We start from the raw sequence: 21,562 nt of genomic DNA, 5'->3' as shown, positions 1-21,562 counted from the left end.
TGCGTCCACACCAAGAACGATAACTATAACAATAACTATAACAATAACTATATTTGCGTCCACACCAACGAACGATAATGGTCTGTTTATTCTTGCGCGCTGCGGTTTCAAACTGTGTACAACATCATTGAACATATTGTTTTTGCTGTTCTTTAACCAGCAGATGTCCTCAGCATGCTGTGTTTTGAGTGAAACTTGTGTAATCAATCTAATAATCTCTTCTCACCGTTTATTCAGAGGGTATGAACGATTGTTTTCCATATCCATTTTCTTTCAAAGAAACTTCACTTGTCAAACAATGGTGGATTTTTCTGCACCTCGGTGATTAACTTCTCCTCAATGTCGCCTGCCATTTTAAATGCGTGAGCCCTTAAATTAGCATGGATTCTGATTGGCTGTCAGTGTTTTATCGTTCAACAGCTGGAAAAAAAATCTTTCCAAAAGTGAACCCAACGATATCATTTCTCAATATCGTTATCATTATAGCTGTGGTGTGAACTCTGTTATTCCTTAAAGGGGTGGAATAATGCCCCTTCTTACAAGATGTAAAATAAGTCTCTGATGTCCCCAGAGTGTGTATGTGAAGTTTTAGCTCAAAATACCCCACAGATTATTTTTTATAGCATGTTAAAATTGTCTTTTTTTTTAGGGTCAGCAAAAATGCATCATTTTGTGTGTGGGCTCTTAAAATGCAAATGAGCTGCTGCTCCCGGCACAGGGGGCGGAGCTTCAACAGCTTGTTCTTAGCAGAGACATATAGAGCCCTTTGTTGCGAGGCGGGGTTTATGTAAATTTTGGGGTTCGTGATGTCACAAACCTAGTGTAGTCCCTATCAGTCGTTTGCTGTAGTCCTTAAAAAAATTATTTCTGTAAAATAAAATATCTCCCTTTGCTTTGAACTTGATTGTTTATGCTCAAACAGCAACATTACACACTAGCTAAAGTTAGAAAAGAGAAATCACAATCAACCACACCTTTAATATTGAGAACCATTTTTAGAACTATATCTTTATCGTCCTTGGTGTGAACGGGCCTTTAGAATCCATATTCTATTATTAGAATCTGTAAATAAATAAAGACTGAAGAGATCAGTGTGTTACTGTGGTACCTTATGAGCAAACCCCGGCTGTAGGGTGATGAGGAGAAGAGGCCCGTCCAGATGCCACATCAGTCGAGCCCCGAACGCCTGGATCAGCAGAACACTCGAGGAAGCCTTTCGGACCATCAGATCTCCTGTGATCACCGGCAGAGGCTCTCGCTGACCGTTCACCAGCACTGAACCTGAGATGACAGATTTACAGTCTTCTTGAGGACTTCTGTTTTGCTGTTTTATCTTGTTGTAACAATATCTATTTTATATTGTATGGTAAAGCTTTGTGGATGATAAAAGTAACTAGAGTGAAATGAAATACATATACATTTGTGTATAAATAAATCTAGATAAGAATCTAGATCTAGATAAGATAGAATGAAGGAATGAATGAAAAAATGAATGAAAGAATGAATGAAAGAAAGAATGAACGAAAGAAAGAAAGATTGAATGAACGAATGAATGAATGAAGACAATGAAGACAGTTGGATGGATGGATGGAGGAAGAGACAGATGGATCTATGGATGGATGGACAAATGGATGGATGGATGGACGGATGGATGGAGGGAAGGATGGATGGGTGGATGGACAGATGAAGAAAGAGATGTATGACCTGAGTCAGTGAGTGTGAGTGTAGTCGTCAGCGCAGTGACCCTCAGCTCTCTCAGACACCCAGCAGATCCTCCTGAACACTGCCCTGCACTGATGCCCACGCTGAGCTTCTGGTCCACGAAATCCTGCAAACACACACTGATGATCTCAAATCACTCCAAACACACACCGATGATCTCAAATCACTCCTCACACACACCAATGATCTCAAATCACTCCAAACACACACAGATGATCTCAAATCACTCCAAACACACACAGATGATCTCAAATCACTCCAAACACACACCGATGATCTCAAATCACTCCAAACACACACACAGATGATCTCAAATCACTCCAAACACACACAGATGATCTTAAATCACTCCAAACACACACAGATGATCTCAAATCACTCCAAACACACAGATGATCTCAAATCACTCCAAACACACACAGATGATCTCAGATCACTCCAAACACACACAGATGATCTCAAATCACTCCAAACACACACCGATGATCTCAAATCACTCCAAACACACACCGATGATCTCAAATCACTCCAAACACACACAGATTATCTCAAATCACTCCAAACACACACAGATTATCTCAAATCACTCCAAACACACAGATGATCTCAGATCACTCCAAACACACACCGATGATCTCAAATCACTCCAAACACACACCGATGATCTCAAATCACTCCAAACACACACCGATGATCTCAAATCACTCCAAACACACACAGATGATCTCAAATCACTCCAAACACACAGATGATCTCAAATCACTCCAAACACACACCGATGATCTCAAATCACTCCAAACACACACAGATGATCTCAAATCACTCCAAACACACACAGATGATCTTAAATCACTCCAAACACACACACAGATGATCTTAAATCACTCCAAACACACAGATGATCTCAAATCACTCCAAACACACACAGATGATCTTAAATCACTCCAAACACACACAGATGATCTTAAATCACTCCAAACACACACCGATGATCTCAAATCACTCCAAACACACAGATGATCTTAAATCACTCCAAACACACACACAGATGATCTTAAATCACTCCAAACACACAGATGATCTCAAATCACTCCAAACACACACAGATGATCTTAAATCACTCCAAACACACACACAGATGATCTTAAATCACTCCAAACACACAGATGATCTCAAATCACTCCAAACACACAGATGATCTCAAATCACTCCAAACACACACAGATGATCTCAAATCACTCCAAACACACACAGACGATCTCAAATCACTCCAAACACACACAGATGATCTCAAATCACTCCAAACACACACAGATGATCTTAAATCACTCCAAACACACACAGATGATCTTAAATCACTCCAAACACACAGATGATCTCAAATCACTCCAAACACACACAGATGATCTTAAATCACTCCAAACACACACAGATGATCTTAAATCACTCCAAACACACTGATGATCTCAAATCACTCCAAACACACACAGACAATCTCAAATCACTCCAAACACACACAGATGATCTCAGATCACTCCAAACACACACAGATGATCTTAAATCACTCCAAACACACACAGATGATCTCAAATCACTCCAAACACACACAGATGATCTTAAATCACTCCAAACACACACAGATGATCTCAAATCACTCCAAACACACACAGATTATCTCAAATCACTCCAAACACACAGATGATCTCAGATCACTCCAAACACACACCGATGATCTCAAATCACTCCAAACACACACAGATGATCTCAAATCACTCCAAACACACACAGATGATCTCAAATCACTCCAAACACACAGATGATCTCAGATCACTCCAAACACACACAGATGATCTCAAATCACTCCAAACACACACCGATGATCTCAAATCACTCCAAACACACACAGATGATCTCAAATCACTCCAAACACACACAGATGATCTAAAATCACTCCAAACACACAGATGATCTCAAATCACTCCAAACACACACCGATGATCTCAAATCACTCCAAACACACACAGATGATCTCAAATCACTCCAAACACACACAGATGATCTTAAATCACTCCAAACACACAGAGATGATCTTAAATCACTCCAAACACACACTGATGATCTCAAATCACTCCAAACACACACAGACGATCTCAAATCACTCCAAACACACACAGATGATCTCAGATCACTCCAAACACACACAGATGATCTTAAATCACTCCAAACACACACAGATTATCTCAAATCACTCCAAACACACACAGATGATCTCAAATCACTCCAAACACACACAGATGATCTCAAATCACTCCAAACACACAGATGATCTCAAATCACTCCAAACACACACAGATGATCTCAAATCACTCCAAACACACACAGATGATCTTAAATCACTCCAAACACACACAGATGATCTCAAATCACTCCAAACACACACAGATGATCTCAAATCACTCCAAACACACAGATGATCTCAAATCACTCCAAACACACACAGACGATCTCAAATCACTCCAAACACACACAGACGATCTCAGATCACTCCAAACACACACAGATGATCTTAAATCACTCCAAACACACACAGATGATCTTAAACCACTCCAAACACACACCGATGATCTCAAATCACTCCCAGATGATCTTAAATCACTCCAAACACACACAGATGATCTTAAATCACTCCAAACACACACCGATAATCTCAAATCACTCCAAACACACACAGATGATCTCAAATTACTCCAAACACACAGATGATCTCAAATCACTCCAAACACACACAGATGATCTCAAATCCCTCACACACACAGATGATCTCAAATCACTCCAAACACACACCGATGATCTCAAATCACTCCAAACACACACAGATGATCTCAAATCACTCCAAACACACAGATGATCTCAAATCACTCCAAACACACACAGATGATCTCAAATCCCTCACACACACAGATGATCTCAAATCCCTCACACACACACACACACCCCGGGTCTCCTCAGTGACTGACCTCGACGGCTGTGAACTGGCAGTCTCCGCTCTGAAGGCTGAACCTCTTCTGGTCGAAGGTTGTGACGTGCATCGCTCCGATCACAGCGCACTGAGCTTCACATCTCTCAGCAGAACACTCCCACTGACCGGCTCCACACACACTACAACACACACACACACCAGTAAGAACGCAACAGGAACCTTCATGTCAGCTTCATTTATAGAGCGCTTTTACCAATACAGATCATTTCAAAGCAGCTTCACATTTACATTTACTCATTTGGCAGACGCTTTTATGCAAAGCGAAGTCCATTGCATTTCAAGGTACACATTTACATTCTTACCAGTTCTCATCAGTTCTTGCTTTCCCTGGGAATCGAACCTATGACCTTAGCGTTGCAAGCGCCAAAGCTCTACTGTTTGAGCTACAGGAAAGCTTTACAGTAATAATAGGAGATTACAGTAACAGAGATTGTTTTGGCTTTACAGCAGAATAAAGTTATTGTCCAGATAAAGTTAGTTTTGATTGATTCACTTCCGTTGCAAAGATCATTAGTTATTAAAGGGTTAGTTCACCCAAAAATGAAAGCTCTGTCAGTAATTACTCGCCCTCATGTTGTTCCAACCCGGCAAGACTCTCGTTCATCTTCAGAACACAAACGAAGATATTTCTGATGAAATCTGAGAGCTGATCACTTCTCCATAGGCTTCTCTGTAATTGAGATCTGCCATCCCAGAAGAGTTAGTAAAGACATCGTTAAAATAGTCCAAGTGACTCCAGTGGCTCAACCTTAAGTTTATCAAGCGACGAGAATACTTTTTGTGTGCAAAAAGTATTCTCGTCACTTGATAAACTTAAGGTTTATGGTCTTACAGGGTTGGAACAACATGAGGGTGAGTAATTACTGACAGAGTTTTCATTTTTGGGTGAACTAACCCTTTAACTTATGGGCCGCTTACTCGACACCGTTCTAACTAAAAACAGAAACTTTTAATGTGTTCTGGATGTTCATTTGCACGACACCAGTGTTTGGAGCTCGAGAACGCAAACTTTGAAACAGGCTCCCAGGTGCAAGTTTTGAATTTTTAAAAAAAATGTTCTCATCTCCGTGTAAACTTCAAAAACGTGAATCTGGTAAAACGGTGAGGCATGAACATGCATATCATGTGTTTAGTCTTTCGATCAGTGCGTTTGAATATACAATCAAACCAAAAATTATTCAGAAACCTTCCAACATTTCTCACATTATCACAGTTTATTCGCTATAGTTTAGAAAATGCTAATAAAATCTGACAAGAACTCGATATTTCTTGATATCGAACTTGATATTTGACTGGTTTTGTCCATCCTTCTGTTAGACTGTCTCACACATGAAAGCAATGCTTCATTGTGTTCAGTCTGTGTGTAAAAAGAGCATTAGCTATTAAAGAAAAAACACTACAGCAAAACATGATCAGATCAAAGTGTCCGAATCATTCTTGGTCCCAAATTTTTATATATTTTACTGGTATGAATCATTTTTGGGTGTAATATGTCACAGTTTACTTTATTTTGCTCTCCTCACTTACAGAAATGAACTATAGTGTCCTGATCACACTAGTGAAAAAATATCAAAAATTATATCTGGTGTCTGAATAATTGTTGGTTTAACTGTATATGAGCGCAGAGCAGTCTTTCTTTCTTTAACATCGCCAAATGACTTGTCCGGCAGCATAATACAGAATTATTAGTCGTTTCCGTGGATCCATGCGAACTGGAACCAGTCGTCTCTGTTGGACCCACCATGTGTTGCACCTCTGTCTGATGGCGTCTCCTGCGCTGTATGTGCGGCGCCGGTGGAAACAGGGACAGTCGACCCGTCGCACACACTGAGCCGCGTGCAGGACCAGACCCGGAGGACACTCGCACCCCCCCACACACTCGTCCCGACACTGACCCGCCGCCGGAGGACCGGGAGACGAGCAGCTCGCAGGACAGGACGACACGCAGTCCGAGAACACCTGACCGCGCGGACACACACGCTCTGCAGACCGACACACAACAACAACGACTTTACTGTGTTTTTACCATTGCAAATAACACAATACATGTAGCATGAATAGAAAGAGAGAAATATACATATATAAATATAAATAAATATATAAATAAATATATATATATATATATATATATATATATATATATATATATATATATATATATAAATATATAAATAAATATATAAATATAAATAAATAAAAAAGTTATAAACAAAATAAAATATAATATATATATATATAATTTTTTTAGATACTGGTTTATTTATTATTTTTTATTTGTTAAATAAATAATTTTTTTTTTTAATCTAATTTATTTTAATGTAATTTGTATTTATTTATTTATTTATTTTAATTTATGTATGTATTTATTTTAAATAAATAAATAAGTTATGTTAATTTAATTTTAATCTAATTTCATTTTTATTTATTCGAGAGAGATACCGCCATATTTCTCTTGTTCACCTATCCATTTTTATCTATTCTTTAAATTTATTCTTAACTATGTTTTATCCATGTATCCATAAAACATGTATCTGAAATACATAAAAACAAAAGTATAAAAATATTAACATTAAACTTAAACAAATAATTTTTTCAGATGCTTTAAGGATTTCAAAGTAATTTTTTAATGCCACAAAACTTGGTTCATCTTTAAGAAATCTAAATTATATATATATATATATATATATATATATATATATAAATATTTTTGATACGTTTTTCTTTTTATATTTTAAACTATATTCTAATCGTATCCATGAGATTCTTTTAGTGCCAACAGAAGTCAGTTTAGGAGGAAGTAAATATTATGATTCTTACCACAGAAGCCGGCGGCCCTCCAGCGGATGACGACGTGTTGTGTCGCGCACTCGCGCACGTAGCTGGCTAGCGTATCGCACAACGCCGTCTCTCTCTCGTTCACATCCAGACTGCAGTACAGATACAGACACGTGTCGATATACGGGCCGGGATCCACCTGAGCGAAGGGCCAGATGTGAGTCAGGAACAGTGTTGAGAGTAACTCATTACAAGTCACTTGAGTTATGTAATCAGATTACTTTTCAAGTAACTAGTAAAGTAATGCATTACTTTTAAAATTTACAACAAATATCTGAGTTACTTTTTCGGTTATTGTAGCTCTAGACTAAATGTGAGCATTTACTCATCTCACTTGCACACAAAAAAAGATTCAATATTCCTCAAAATGAATAAAATCTGTGAAATGCAGAATCAGAATACTATGCAAACCTTCAACTTAATATGTTAAATAAAACACATTTTTATGCATCTAATCTCACTTTATTGACCAATGTACTTGCTTCTGACCTTGGATGATTCAGTTAAACCATAAGCAAATATGACTATAGATTTTTTTTGTTTTTATTGGTAAATCAAGTGTATAGGGGTCATATTCTTCCGTTTTCCAGAATAACAGCAGCTGAAGGTTTGCTTGAGCATTTGGAAATTTGTTACTTTTTAAGGGAGTAACGCAATATTGTAATGCATAACTTTTCAAAGTAACTTTCCCCAACACTGCTCAGGAAGCGTGTTAATCGATCTAGTGGAAGTTTCCTGTAATCTTTAGGAGATTTCCCCATTCTATGTAAAGCGCTTTGAGTACCCAGAAAAACACTATATAAATGCAACAAATTATGATTATATGATTATTATAATCTGACCTGGTGATGGCAGTGTGAGAAGGGGCTTTCCTTCAGACGATGACACGCTGTCTCTGCGTCGCGGCGTAGAGAAACGTCCCTCGAGAGATCACAGCTGTGGCCCAGCTCAGCAGCATCACTACACACCTGTGTTACACAACACAACAACACAACTCAGCAGCATCACTACACACCTGTGTTACACAACACAACAACACAACCCAACTCAGCAGCATCACTACACACCTGTGTTACACAGCACAACAACACAACTCAGCAGCATCACTATACACCTGTGTTACACAACACAACTCAGCAGCATCACTACACACCTGTGTTACACAGCACAACAACACAACTCAGCAGCATCACTACACACCTGTGTTACACAACACAACAACACAACTCAGCAGCATCACTACACACCTGTATTACACAGCACAACAACACAACTCAGCAGCATCACTACACACCTGTATTACACAGCACAACAACACAACTCAGCAGCATCACTACACACCTGTGTTACACAACACAACAACACAACTCAGCAGCATCACTACACACCTGTGTTACACAACACAACAACACAACTCAGCAGCATCACTACACACCTGTGTTACACAACACAACTCAGCGGCATCACTACACACCTGTGTTACACAACACAACAACACAACTCAGCAGCATCACTACACACCTGTGTTACACAACACAACAACACAACTCAGCAGCATCACTACACACCTGTGTTACACAACACAACAACACAACACAACTCAGCAGCATCACTACACACCTGTGTTACACAACACAACAACACAACACAACTCAGCAGCATCACTACACACCTGTGTTACACAACAACACAACACAACTCAGCAGCATCACTACACACCTGTGTTACACAACACAACAACACAACACAACTCAGCAGCATCACTACACACCTGTGTTACACACCACAACAACACAACTCAGCAGCATCACTACACACCTGTGTTACACACCACAACACAACTCAGCAGCATCACTACACACCTGTGTTACACAACACAACAACACAACACAACTCAGCAGCATCACTACACACCTGTGTTACACAACACAACAACACAACTCAGCAGCATCACTACACACCTGTGTTACACAACACAACACAACTCAGCAGCATCACTACACACCTGTGTTACACAGCACAACAACACAACTCAGCAGCATCACTACACACCTGTGTTACACACCACAACAACACAACTCAGCAGCATCACTACACACCTGTGTTACACAACAGAACAACACAACTCAGCAGCATCACTACACACCTGTGTTACACACCACAACAAAACTCAGCAGCATCACTACACACATGTGTTACACAACACAACAACACAACTCAGCAGCATCACTACACACCTGTGTTACACACCACAACACAACTAAGCGGCATCACTATACACCTGTGTTACACAACACAACTCAGCGGCATCACTACACACCTGTGTTACACAACACAACAACACACGCAGCAGCATCACTACACACTTGTGTTACACAACACAACAACACAACTCAGCAGCATCACTACACACCTGTGTTACACACCACAACAACACAACTCAGCAGCATCACTACACACCTGTGTTACACAACACAACAACACAACCCAGCAGCATCACTACACACCTGTGTTACACAACACAACAACACAACTCAGCAGCATCACTACACACCTGTGTTACACAACACAACACAACTCAGCAGCATCACTACACACCTGTGTTACACAACACAACAACACAACTCAGCAGCATCACTACACACCTGTGTTACACAGCACAACACAACTCAGCAGCATCACTACACTACTGTATGCTCACATCCAAAACAGGGTATAAGGACTTAAAATACATGATTATGCAAACACAGCTTATTCTATTTAGTAGCCTTGCTGCCTCTTTTTTTGATCAATCAAATTGTATGTAAATACTTAAAGAGATCGTGTCCCACCTGGCCTTGCTGATCTTGTACACGCCATGAGTTTCCAAAGCTGGCGGCGTACTGAGACACACTTCCACCGCTGGTAGTGAAGTCATCTGCAGAAAATGTTAAAATGACTAAAACAGTAGAGCGTTGGTGCTTGCAACGCCAAGGTCATGGGTTTGATTCCCAGGGAAAGCAAGAACTGATAAGAATGTAAATGTGTCCCTTGAAATACAATATAAAAAAATGTCTGCCAAATGCATAAATGTAAATGTGATTATGTGCGAATTTTACTAGCAATTTCTAAGTGAGCATTTTTCTTTTAAGTGTAGGAATGCATTAAAATATACACTCAAAATGCAGTAGAAAGAATATAATATGTCAGAATTTGGTAACTTTATTTATGCAATCTTTCCAAACCAAGCTAAATGTTCTTACCATCTGGGTTGTTGTTGTAAACTCCGCAAAGCCCCCTAGTGGCCGTGAGGTGTTCTGCGGTGACGGTGAGGTAGACGGTGTTCTCCATGTCAAACTTCAGTCTGACGCCCAAACCGCTCTCCACAAACACAAAATCACCCAGCCAGTGAACGCTGACTCCTGACGACACACACACGTCACCAGAAACACACTTCAATATATTTCATACACAGTTACTTGGCCAGTAACATGAAGTGTAACAGCAAACAGGAAGTCACACCCCAAACCGTGTAATCATCGTTAACTAAGATAGATAAAAACTTTATTTATCTCCAAGGGGAAATTTAGAAGTTACAGCAGCATAAACAGGACAAAAACAAATATTACACTGAAGAAGACAAAAAAAACCCCAAATTGCAACTATGTATTCCGAAGATAAATTATGTAGGGAGACCAAAAAATATTATAACAGATATATAAATAAATATAAATGAAAAAAGTGTAATAAATAAATAAATATCCTAAATATAAGTATGGGTAAATATACTCTCCTAAAAAATGTAACTATTAAAAACTATTAAAAACATTTTAACTACTAAAAATTTACTTTTTAACTAAAATTAACTTCTATTTAAACTATTAAAAAAATGTTTATTGAAATATAGCAGGGGAAAAAAAAACATATGCCACTGGTTAAGGATGAGTTTTTCATCAGCAATACAGAACATAATATAGTATCAGGAATAAAGCGTCTCTTACCGTTTTGGAAGAGCGGTTCACCCTGCGGTAGAGATAAACCATTAACCGTCATGTTTCCTTTGTGAATAGAGACCAAGCCAAGACCCAACATCATCCGCAGACCCTAAAACACAGAACAAACCACATAAACAACAGCCAAGACGACCACCTGTCAATCAACAATCATAATCAATATAATAACATCCCAAACTCCCAAAACCAATTACACTTTCTGCATCATTGAGGTTCAAGATAAGCTGCCAAGTTTCCAGCTTGATGGTTTCATGGATTTCTCATGCAATGACCAACAGAAACCAGCTGTAGAAACAAATGTCACATCTGTTTGAGACAAATGATATGTTTTGTTCATCGGTCTGTTCATAATGACCTTGAACAACTTGAAACCAGATGCAAAAGAAGAGTGTTGTGTTCAGAGATGTGATTATAAGATACTTTTCTTGAATTGACCGATCTTTGAGTCACAAACGAAGACACAAATCAACTTTCCTGGTGCTGATCGTACAGCCTAAAAGTTTTTAACTAAAACTCTGATACAATTTCAACATGTTGAAGATCTCAAGTAAACATGAAATGGCTTTTGCAAGTAAAACTCTCTCTCTCTCTCTCTCTCTCTCTCTCTCTCTCTCTCTCTCTCTCTCTCTCTCTCTCTCTATATATATATATATATATATATATATATAACACAACATATATATATTCAATAATAAATAAAATGTAGGACTTAATTTTATCCATGAGGAATTAATTTTCTATGGACACTACTTAAAACCTTTATTTTATAAAAGTATTTTTAATGCATTAATCATGCCTTGTGATGCACCTTATAATGCATTATAATACTTATCTACTGTATTCATTGTTGCACCTTTAGAAAGTATAATGCATAAAACACATGGCAAACAACCAATTTTTAGATATAACAAGGAATCTGCAAATATTATAATGCATTTTATCTTTGGTTACAATTATTTATTTGGATTAAAATACATTATATGATATAATGCAAAAAAATGTAATGCATTATTCATGATAATAAATGCCTTTATAATGCATTATGCATTAAGGCTTTAAGTAACGCTACCGAGAAAAAGCCTTTGGGAAAATTTTGCATTTATACCATAAAATTATTCTTTGCAACAATATCAACATATGAACATGAAATTGCAACCAATTTTTCCTCCAAATATAATAAATATTATATTATATTATAATATTATATTATAAATATAATACAACTGGATATATTAAACAAGAAACATAATGAATGACTTGATTTTATCCATGAGGAATTAATTTGAATTTGAAATCTTTAGGAAAAGTAGTATATTTTGATAAAAGATTAATATTGATGAATATTTTTTAAGGTAAAATATGTTTATAACATCGACCGATAAATTATGCACTAAAAGACCATGAACAAGTGTTCTATTAAGTTAAGAACGCATTATAAATTTTCTGTTTTCAGTTAAAACGGTGTCGTGTAAGTGTCCCCTAAATTAATAACTAATGATTTTTAGAACGGAAGTGAATCAATCAAAACTAACTTTAGCTGGACAATAACTTTATTCTAGAGCTGCTGTAAAGCCAAAACAATCTCTGTTACCGTAATCTCCTATTATCTCTGTAAAGCTGCTTTTGAAAAATCTGTATGGTTAAATGCGCTCTATAAATGAAGGTGACTTGACTAGACTTTAAGCAAATGGTCCATTTTGAGATCCTGCTGACTTCTAAACAGGCGTTTGTGGGAATATAAACTCACAGCGAGTGTGTGTTTGTACCTTGCGACAGTGTCCCACAGTGTCACACACTGAACTGGTGTATACGGCCCAGGTCCCGTCTGTGGATGAGGCCAACAGGTATGTGCAACTGCCCTGGAAGTGGAAGTGTTTCCGGTCAAAGGTACGGTAGTGAGTCCCGCCCCAACTCATACAGGTGCCGGAGGCCTGCGGGTCACGAAAGCCACGAATCACCGGAGAAGACCTGACGTCTGAGGAGAGAGACACAGAAACACACTCAAATAAATACAATTCAATTCATGTTTATTTGTATAGCGCTTTTCACAATACACATCATTTCAAAGCAGCTTTACAGAAAATATCTACATTACAATTTACAGTGATCTGTCATCAGAGGAAACTGAAAAGTTATGTATTTCAGAAATGTACATATACAAAATCACAGTATGCTAAAAATCTATTAATTTAAACAATGTAATAATTTAATGCAGAAACAGTGAGCTCATTGAAGTAATGAATACTTGTTTTTTTTGTAATTAGTATTTTATTGAGTTTTTGAACACCACTGTTACATTTTAGTCAACACTGTAGTCAACATTACAATTGACATCTTAACATATATCCCATAGTGATGATACATTTTTGCATAAAAAAACAAAAACGATTAAGCCAAAAGAGGTAATAGAAATCAGATAGAAAATAAATAAATAAATAAAGAAAAAATCTCTAATCTGGAAGCAATATATTGCACGTATTTTCCCCATTTCGCCACACATTTTTCCGCCCTGTCATTAATGTTGAAAGAGATTTTTTCATATGATGATACTTTTGCCAACTCCGTTTCTCATTCCTCATTTTCTCATTTTCTTATTCTTCCAGTTACTCATTATTATTTGTTTTCCAACCATTATACTGGTCTGAATAAAGTCCGCTGCTCCACAGTTCGATGTCAATTGTGGATCATTTAATACATACAGCCCCGGGCAGAACTCCAAGCTAGTCCGGGTAATGTTTTCAATGCAATCATGAATCTTTAGCCAATAGTTCTGAATCATGGGACATTCCCAGAGCAGATGAAAAAGAGTCCCTTCCGAGCTGCAGCACTTCCAGCAGTCTGCATTATCCCTCAGCTTCAGCCTAAACAGCCGGGTCGGAGTCCAATAAAATCGATTAAGATCTTATACTGGATTAATCTAATTTGAATGTCTCTTGAAACCCTCTTAGTGTTTTCACAGATACGATCCCACTCTTTATGTGTGACATCAATGTTCAAATCTGCCGACCAAGTTAACATGAATACTTGTTTGTTAACAAATGATTATGACATTTAGAAAATGTAGCACTGGTGCATCTTGATTCAGAATTTGCGTCATCTGAAATAAATGAGTGCAAAACAAAGATGTGTTTGAATTGCATATAAAATTTTGGTTACACTTTATTTTAAGGTGTCATTGTTGCAGTGTAATTATATATTTAAGTACTGAGTAATAATAATTAACTACATGTACTTACTATAGGGTTAGGCTAGGATTAGGGTTTGGTTGAGGGTTAGTTGCATGTAATTATGCATAATTTACTGTTATTACTGTGGTAAGTACATGTGACATATGTACCAAGGACATTGTAAAATAAAGTGTTGCCAAAATTTCCATACATTTGGATAATACAGTTTTAACAAACTAATAAATGTAATGTGATGCATATTTGTCAGTCATACAGAAATGAAAAAGGTAATAAATATGCATGAATATGGAAACCTGGTTATTGTTTATTTTTAAACACATTCCATTTATTAGAACTATTACAGAAATCTGACCTGTTTCATTTATGTATGAATTACAAATATGCTTCACATTACGTTAATGTTAAAAATTTGTGATTGAAATTGATGGAAATTTTATATTTATAAATGTGCATATAAAGGGTTGCTAATGTTGTTTTAGAGTCTCCTACAACAGATTCACATGCATCTGCACTTTAATGTCCTCATAATCTCCACTGCAGCGTCAGCTCTTTCTCTCAGTGTCTGAAACGCTTCGTTTGAAGATTCAGTCTCTCTAAGCTCCGCCGCTCTGAGAGCTGCTCTGCTCTGATTGGTCAGAATCCAAACGCTCATTATCATATCTTAATCTCAGCTCTTGATCACAGTGATATGAAAAGTGACGATGGCGTGGGTTTTACCGTATCAATCTCAGAAAACAGCGTCTTCTCGACACGAACAACACGAACCAAACTCTTACAGTCTGAGATAAACTACAATGTTTGAGGGCGGGGCTAAGAGACGCTGTTCAGCCAATCAAGACCAGAGACGGGCATTACGCTAATTAGTTACACACCTACAGATTCAGCAGGAAGTGAGACTGGAATTAGACGACTCGCTTCAGTTCAGAATCAGTTCTTTCGGTCACACTTTAGTTTAGAGTCCAGTTCTCACTATTAACTAGTTACTTATTATCATGCATATTACTAAGATATTGGCTGTTTATTAGTACTTATAAAGCACATATTAATGCCTTATTTTGCATGACCATATTCTACATCCCTTAATACCTAAACGTAACAACTACCTTACTAACTATTAATAATGAGTAATTAGAAGATTATTGAGGTAAAAGTCGTAGTTAATAGTTCTATCTTTTGGGAGACAATAATTTTATTTATCTGCACTTTGATCTTTGAAACTGTGTAGACCTAGCCTGGTTAAAACCAGACCATTCTCAGTAGTAACTGAGTTATGGTCTGGCAAAGCTCCTTTAATAACTCATTTCCAAAGGGGCGTCACCAACGGACGTTGCTCAAATGCCTCTGGGCGCAATTGGATAGACCTAAAACCAATCAGAGCGATCGGCATCGTGTAAAGCCATATGCGGTGTCCCAAAGTTACACTACGCCATAAAAGTATGTACTCTTTTTGTGAAGAAAATGTATTTACTTTTGAATGCGTAGCAAAAAATTAGGCAAGCTTTGGGACATACTACTTCGTCATCTTTATCGGACGGATCTGTCGCGTGCATCCTGTCACGTAAACTGCCCTGTCAATCATCGTGTCACAGTTAAAATCCTCTATTAAATCTAATTTAATTTCCTACCGTTTTGGAGAGAAATGTAGTAGCACGTTCATCTGCCAGTGGGTCTTTCATGGAGACTGTCCTCATGTGTTTGCAATTTGAATATAATAATGCATTTAAAAGTTGGTGCGCTTCACCAACGGACGTCGCTCAAATGCCTCTGGGCGCAATTGGATAGACCTAAAACCAATCAGAGCGATCGTCATCGTGTAAAGCCCGCCTCAACGTTTCTGATTGGTGCCGCGATTTCGAGGCCATGGAAATGGGCTTGAATGAGCTCTTTGCCAGACTACTTGCAGAGCAAATCTAAATTTGCCGGAAGTTGTCTGGGTTTTCCCAGGCTAGTGTAGACCTTTTACATTCACATACTATATTAACAGCTATTATGAAGCGTTCTATCCTAAAAAGCATAACAGGTGCACTTTAAATTAAAGCGTAAGCATCTATTGAGGGATGTGAAGAACACTAGTAACCTGGCAGGAGTGTGTATGTGCACGACAGACACGTCTGATCGGATGCGTTTCTCCAGCTTAATCCCCACAGGTTACTGCAACACTGCTCGAGTGCCATGAGGGACGAGTTATGAACCCCGGGAAACTCCTCACACGTCCAGGTGGAGAAGCACTGACCCCTGGCACCCACTCCTGCACACAGAGACACACAACATGCATATCACCATAACATGCATGAAGAAGACGTTCTCTGAGAGAAAATAACATATCAACAACATTCAAAAAAAATTTAAAAATCATTATTTATTTTGATTTTCAAATAATACAGACACACGTCAATGAACAGACAAACAAACCCCAAAGCGCTGAGAGATGAACAGCTACATATAAAAAAGTATACGTCTCTTCACGCATATATTATTCAGACACATGACAGAAAAAGGAAAAGAAATAAAGCAGAGTAAAAACCCCATAGTAGGTGGTCAAAGTTTCTGTAGAAAAGAATGCACAGGTTTCCATAGTCTCCAAAATTTGCCCGACTTGTGATTCAACAACATTTTTAATATCCGATGATCCACAAAGACTCCAGGCGTGTGATCTCACCCTGTGAGCAGTGCGGGCCGGCCCAGCCTTCACAACACTGTCTGAGCGTCCGGTTCACCGTCTCCGTCTCAATGTCTGGAGGTCTAAGAGACAAACACACACACACACATATGATAAGACATCGCAACATGCTTCGGTAAAAATATGTGGTTAATTTAATTAATTACACATTGAAATGTAAATAGCACGGTAAGTAATTTAAAACATTATTAAAACATGTTCTTAACATTCTTTAACTTAATTTCAATAATTTTGTTTTTTTTTTTGCAAAAAAAATTATATGAAAAAATATCTATGAAAATATTCTATGAAAAAAAATTCTTTTGATTTTGAAATGGGCATGTTTTTGAAAGACTGTGATTTTATTTCAACAAAATAATTAATAAATTAAAGGGGTCATGAACTGAGAAATCAAATTTTCCTTGATCTTTTGATGTATAAAAGGTCATTGTACTATACAAATAATCAAACTGTTTGTGATTATTCGATAAGGCTTTTAAAATTATTTTTAACACAGAAATATGGCAATTTTCATTGAAAAATTATTTGGGGAGATTGACATAATATAATATATATATATATATATATATATATATATATATATATATATATATATATATATATATATATATATATATATATATTAGTGCTGTCAAATCAATTAATTGCGATTAATCGCATCCAAAATAAAAGTTTGTGTTTACATAATTTATGTCTGTGTACGGAGTATAATTATTTTCTATATATAAATACACACACATGCATATATATTTAAGAAAAATGTGTTATTTATATATAAAATATTTATATATAATATAAATTATATATAATATAAATATATATACACAGTATATGCAAATATTTCTTAAATATATACATGCATGTGTGTATATTTATATATAGAAAATAATTATACACCGTACACACACATATATTATGTAAAAACAAACTTTTATTTTGGATGCGATTAATCATGATTAATCGTTTGACAGCCCTAATATATATATATCCAGGTTTTTCCAAGAATTAAATAACAATGATTTGAGACAAAATAAAATGAGAAAAATGATTTCACTTTTCATATAGATTTTTTTGTTGTTTTAGGTGTTAAAGCTCTTTTTGTCTTTATTAAAATAATTTTAAGTCAACCTCCTGGTTGGGAACCACAGGGTTACACCAAGAGAAGTCAGTTTATTATCAAGTAAAAACAACAAATTACAAAACTAATCGTAATACCTATGTTAGAAATATACATGAGGACATGTATCTGATCTGACAGAATAGCTGGGATACTGATGTTATTTCCTCACTTGAATATGTAACAGGACGCTTTAGATCCCTGTCCTTTGTAATAAAGCGCGATGCCGTCATCTCCTCCGTGCTCGTGCCGCATCCGGTCCACGTCGAGCCTCCAGCCCTGTGTGTTAAACTGATACACCGAGGAACAATCCACCTCTCGCTGCACACGGGGCGAGACCATCCTCTCCACCGTCTCCTCCACCGTGTGTTCACACCAGTGCCTGGGGTCAGGGGTCAGGGGTCAAAGAAAGGATCATATATATATACACACATAATTTATATTATATATAAATATATTTTATATATAAATAACACATTTTTCTTAAATATATACATGCATATGTGTGTATTTATATATACACAGTACACACACATATATTATGCAAACACAAATTTTTATTTTTATTGGATGTGATGAATCTCGATTAAACGTTGCCCAGCACTAGTTAAAACGTAATGTTAGGTAAAGTATCTCACCCCGTGACCACGACCAGATTAAGCCCCAGTAGAGACACAAGCAGAACCTTCATTGTGTCTCTGAAGAGCTGAAGTTCTTCACCATCCAGCCTAGAAACACCAATTAAAGAAAAGAGTAATTATTTCATCCTAAACAATTAAAAATGTTTCTGCTATTTACGTAACAATATTACATATGATATTTTTGCGTAGTTAAGGCTTGATTTCTTTCATGGAATCTACCTGAATAAATCATGTAAAATCCCCTAATTTACTTAGTCTATGACAGAGTGAATTTAATATTTTTTAGAGAAATATGCTTTTTTATTTTAAGTTGAATCAAAATTGTGTGAATTCGAGTGAAGGGAAATGACCTGTTTATATTTGACTGAGTTATATTGCATATTTAAAAGACTGTTTGCTGCTAGCACAGCACAGAAACAAACTTGCTACTGCTTTATCATTATAAAAGTTATTGCTCAATGAACAAAGCAACATGACTCAGAGAATTAACATGTGGTTATTCACAGCCTATAAGCCCTCTTCTGCACAATGCTAACGATCTAAACTTTAACATAATAGAAACTCTTTCAAATGTCAAACATAACTGAACAATAAAAATTAACAGATGTTTCCCTTTACTCAAAAACACACTGAATAACACTTAATTTCAATATTTACTCTCCATTTCCAGCCATGTGCAAAGCATGCTGGGAACTAACAATGGTGTCTCTAAATAAAACTGCATAATTGAGCTAATTCTCTTAAAATAAATTGGTAGCCTTTTTTCCTTAATTATATCAGATTTATCGGTTCCTCAGTTCAAGCCTCAAAACTGTGTATGTTTCCTTAAAGGAAAATGTATGTCTTGGTTTTATTAGTGAAATCATTTTTATTTAGATTTTCAAAAAAACACTGAACCACAATTTTCTTAATAAAATATACACAATATTTTTAATTATCACCTTCATTTTTTCAATAAAAATGACAAGACTCATGATTCATTTTTTTACAGTGTATACACTTCAGTTATGATATTACCTATCGATTTGTTTCCCTTTGTCTTAAATGCATAAAAGCTTGATATTAGTTTAAAAGACAATTATAAGTGTGCCTGTGATTATAAGGTTCTTTACATAGCCTGCATCTTTGATCATTCCCATAATTATATTGGAGATTTCATGACTTATTTGTCCAAATTATTGTCTGGTACTTTATATCCCAGTGGAAAAAAATATGTTCTAACTTTTTTTTTGCTAACGTTCCCATTAAGTTACGAAACCATTATTTTTTTAATGTTCTCTGGTAACATTCTCTGGTAACAACAACAACAACAACAAAAAAAATGTCTTGGTTATGCAAGCATTAATAGTCCAGTCATTTTAAGCCAAAATGGGTGTCAACCTTGAACAAATTGCAACAGAAGCAAACTCAACTGATTTTGTATCCTCAATATGTCCTGAGTAAGGAAACAAAGTCCCGAAGAATCCCATTAGGGGAAAGTTTAGGAAAAGACCCAAATATATCCTATTCATACGCCTATTCATACTTTTTCTTACGTGAATAGGGTAAAATTTTTAACCTTTAGATATCACCATGAAAATTACTGAGTTAATTACTTACATCAAGGCAAACAAAAATTGTATTACAAGTTTTTTTTTTATTGTTTGTTAACATGGACAAACGGTGCATAATCTAATTACGTATGTGCTAATTTGCATAAATACCACAACAGATCTAAACACAGGGTATAGCCAGGTCTTGTTGAATCTTGTTGACATATAACAGTAAAATACTTAATGTTAAGGTCTGAATGGAACCCATTTAGGCTACCCATGAGCATTAATACATAGAGGCGGGAAGAAGTACTTTAGAAACCAGCCTTTATTAATTATTATTGCAGAGATGGGGTTTGGGGCTGGGTCTGTGGGACTGTTTCTGGGGATTCACTTTTTATTTTACCTACCTTTTGTCTTCTGCATTCTCCTTACCATTGTCTCCTGTTCTTCCCTCAGACTCGTCCCCCAGAAACAGTCCCACGGACCCAGCCCCAAACCCCAATCTCTGCAATAATAATTAATGAAGGCTGGTTTCTAAAGTACTTCTTCCCGCCTCTACGTATTAATGCTCATGGGTAGCCGAAATGGGTTCCATTCAGACATACGTAATTAAATTATGGACCGTTTGTCCATGTTAACAAACAATTTAAAAAAAACTTGTAATACATTTTTTGTTTGGCTTGATGTAAGTAATCAACTCAGTAATTTTCATGGTGATATCTAAAGGTTACAAATTTTACCCTATTCACGTAAGAAAAAGTATGAATAGGCGTATGAATAGGCTATATTTGGGTCTTTTTCTAAACTTTCCC

At 36.7% G+C, this 21,562-nt stretch overlaps 1 protein-coding gene across 1 annotated transcript in view; it reads right to left on the bottom strand.

Moving 5' to 3' along the window:
* The window catches only part of sspo (SCO-spondin), a gene marked incomplete at both ends in the record, with an annotated part of 134,412 nt that overhangs the window by 108,094 nt on the left and 4,756 nt on the right, over positions 1 to 21,562 (bottom strand). Inside the window, 14 exon segments of the mRNA XM_079863328.1 lie at positions 1,109 to 1,281; positions 1,705 to 1,828; positions 4,740 to 4,881; positions 6,504 to 6,744; positions 7,580 to 7,736; positions 8,440 to 8,565; positions 10,429 to 10,514; positions 10,840 to 10,998; positions 11,578 to 11,680; positions 13,356 to 13,556; positions 16,850 to 17,025; positions 17,437 to 17,519; positions 18,747 to 18,956; positions 19,213 to 19,302. Of these exon segments, the coding sequence (XP_079719454.1) occupies positions 1,109 to 1,281; positions 1,705 to 1,828; positions 4,740 to 4,881; positions 6,504 to 6,744; positions 7,580 to 7,736; positions 8,440 to 8,565; positions 10,429 to 10,514; positions 10,840 to 10,998; positions 11,578 to 11,680; positions 13,356 to 13,556; positions 16,850 to 17,025; positions 17,437 to 17,519; positions 18,747 to 18,956; positions 19,213 to 19,302 (2,071 nt within the window).

The sequence above is a fragment of the Squalius cephalus genome, assembly GCF_949319135.1.
Source record: "Squalius cephalus genome assembly, chromosome: 25".
Lineage (NCBI taxonomy): Eukaryota > Metazoa > Chordata > Actinopteri > Cypriniformes > Leuciscidae > Squalius > Squalius cephalus.
Note: the sequence above shows the minus strand (reverse complement) of the source record. Positions and strands in the feature narration are given on the sequence as shown.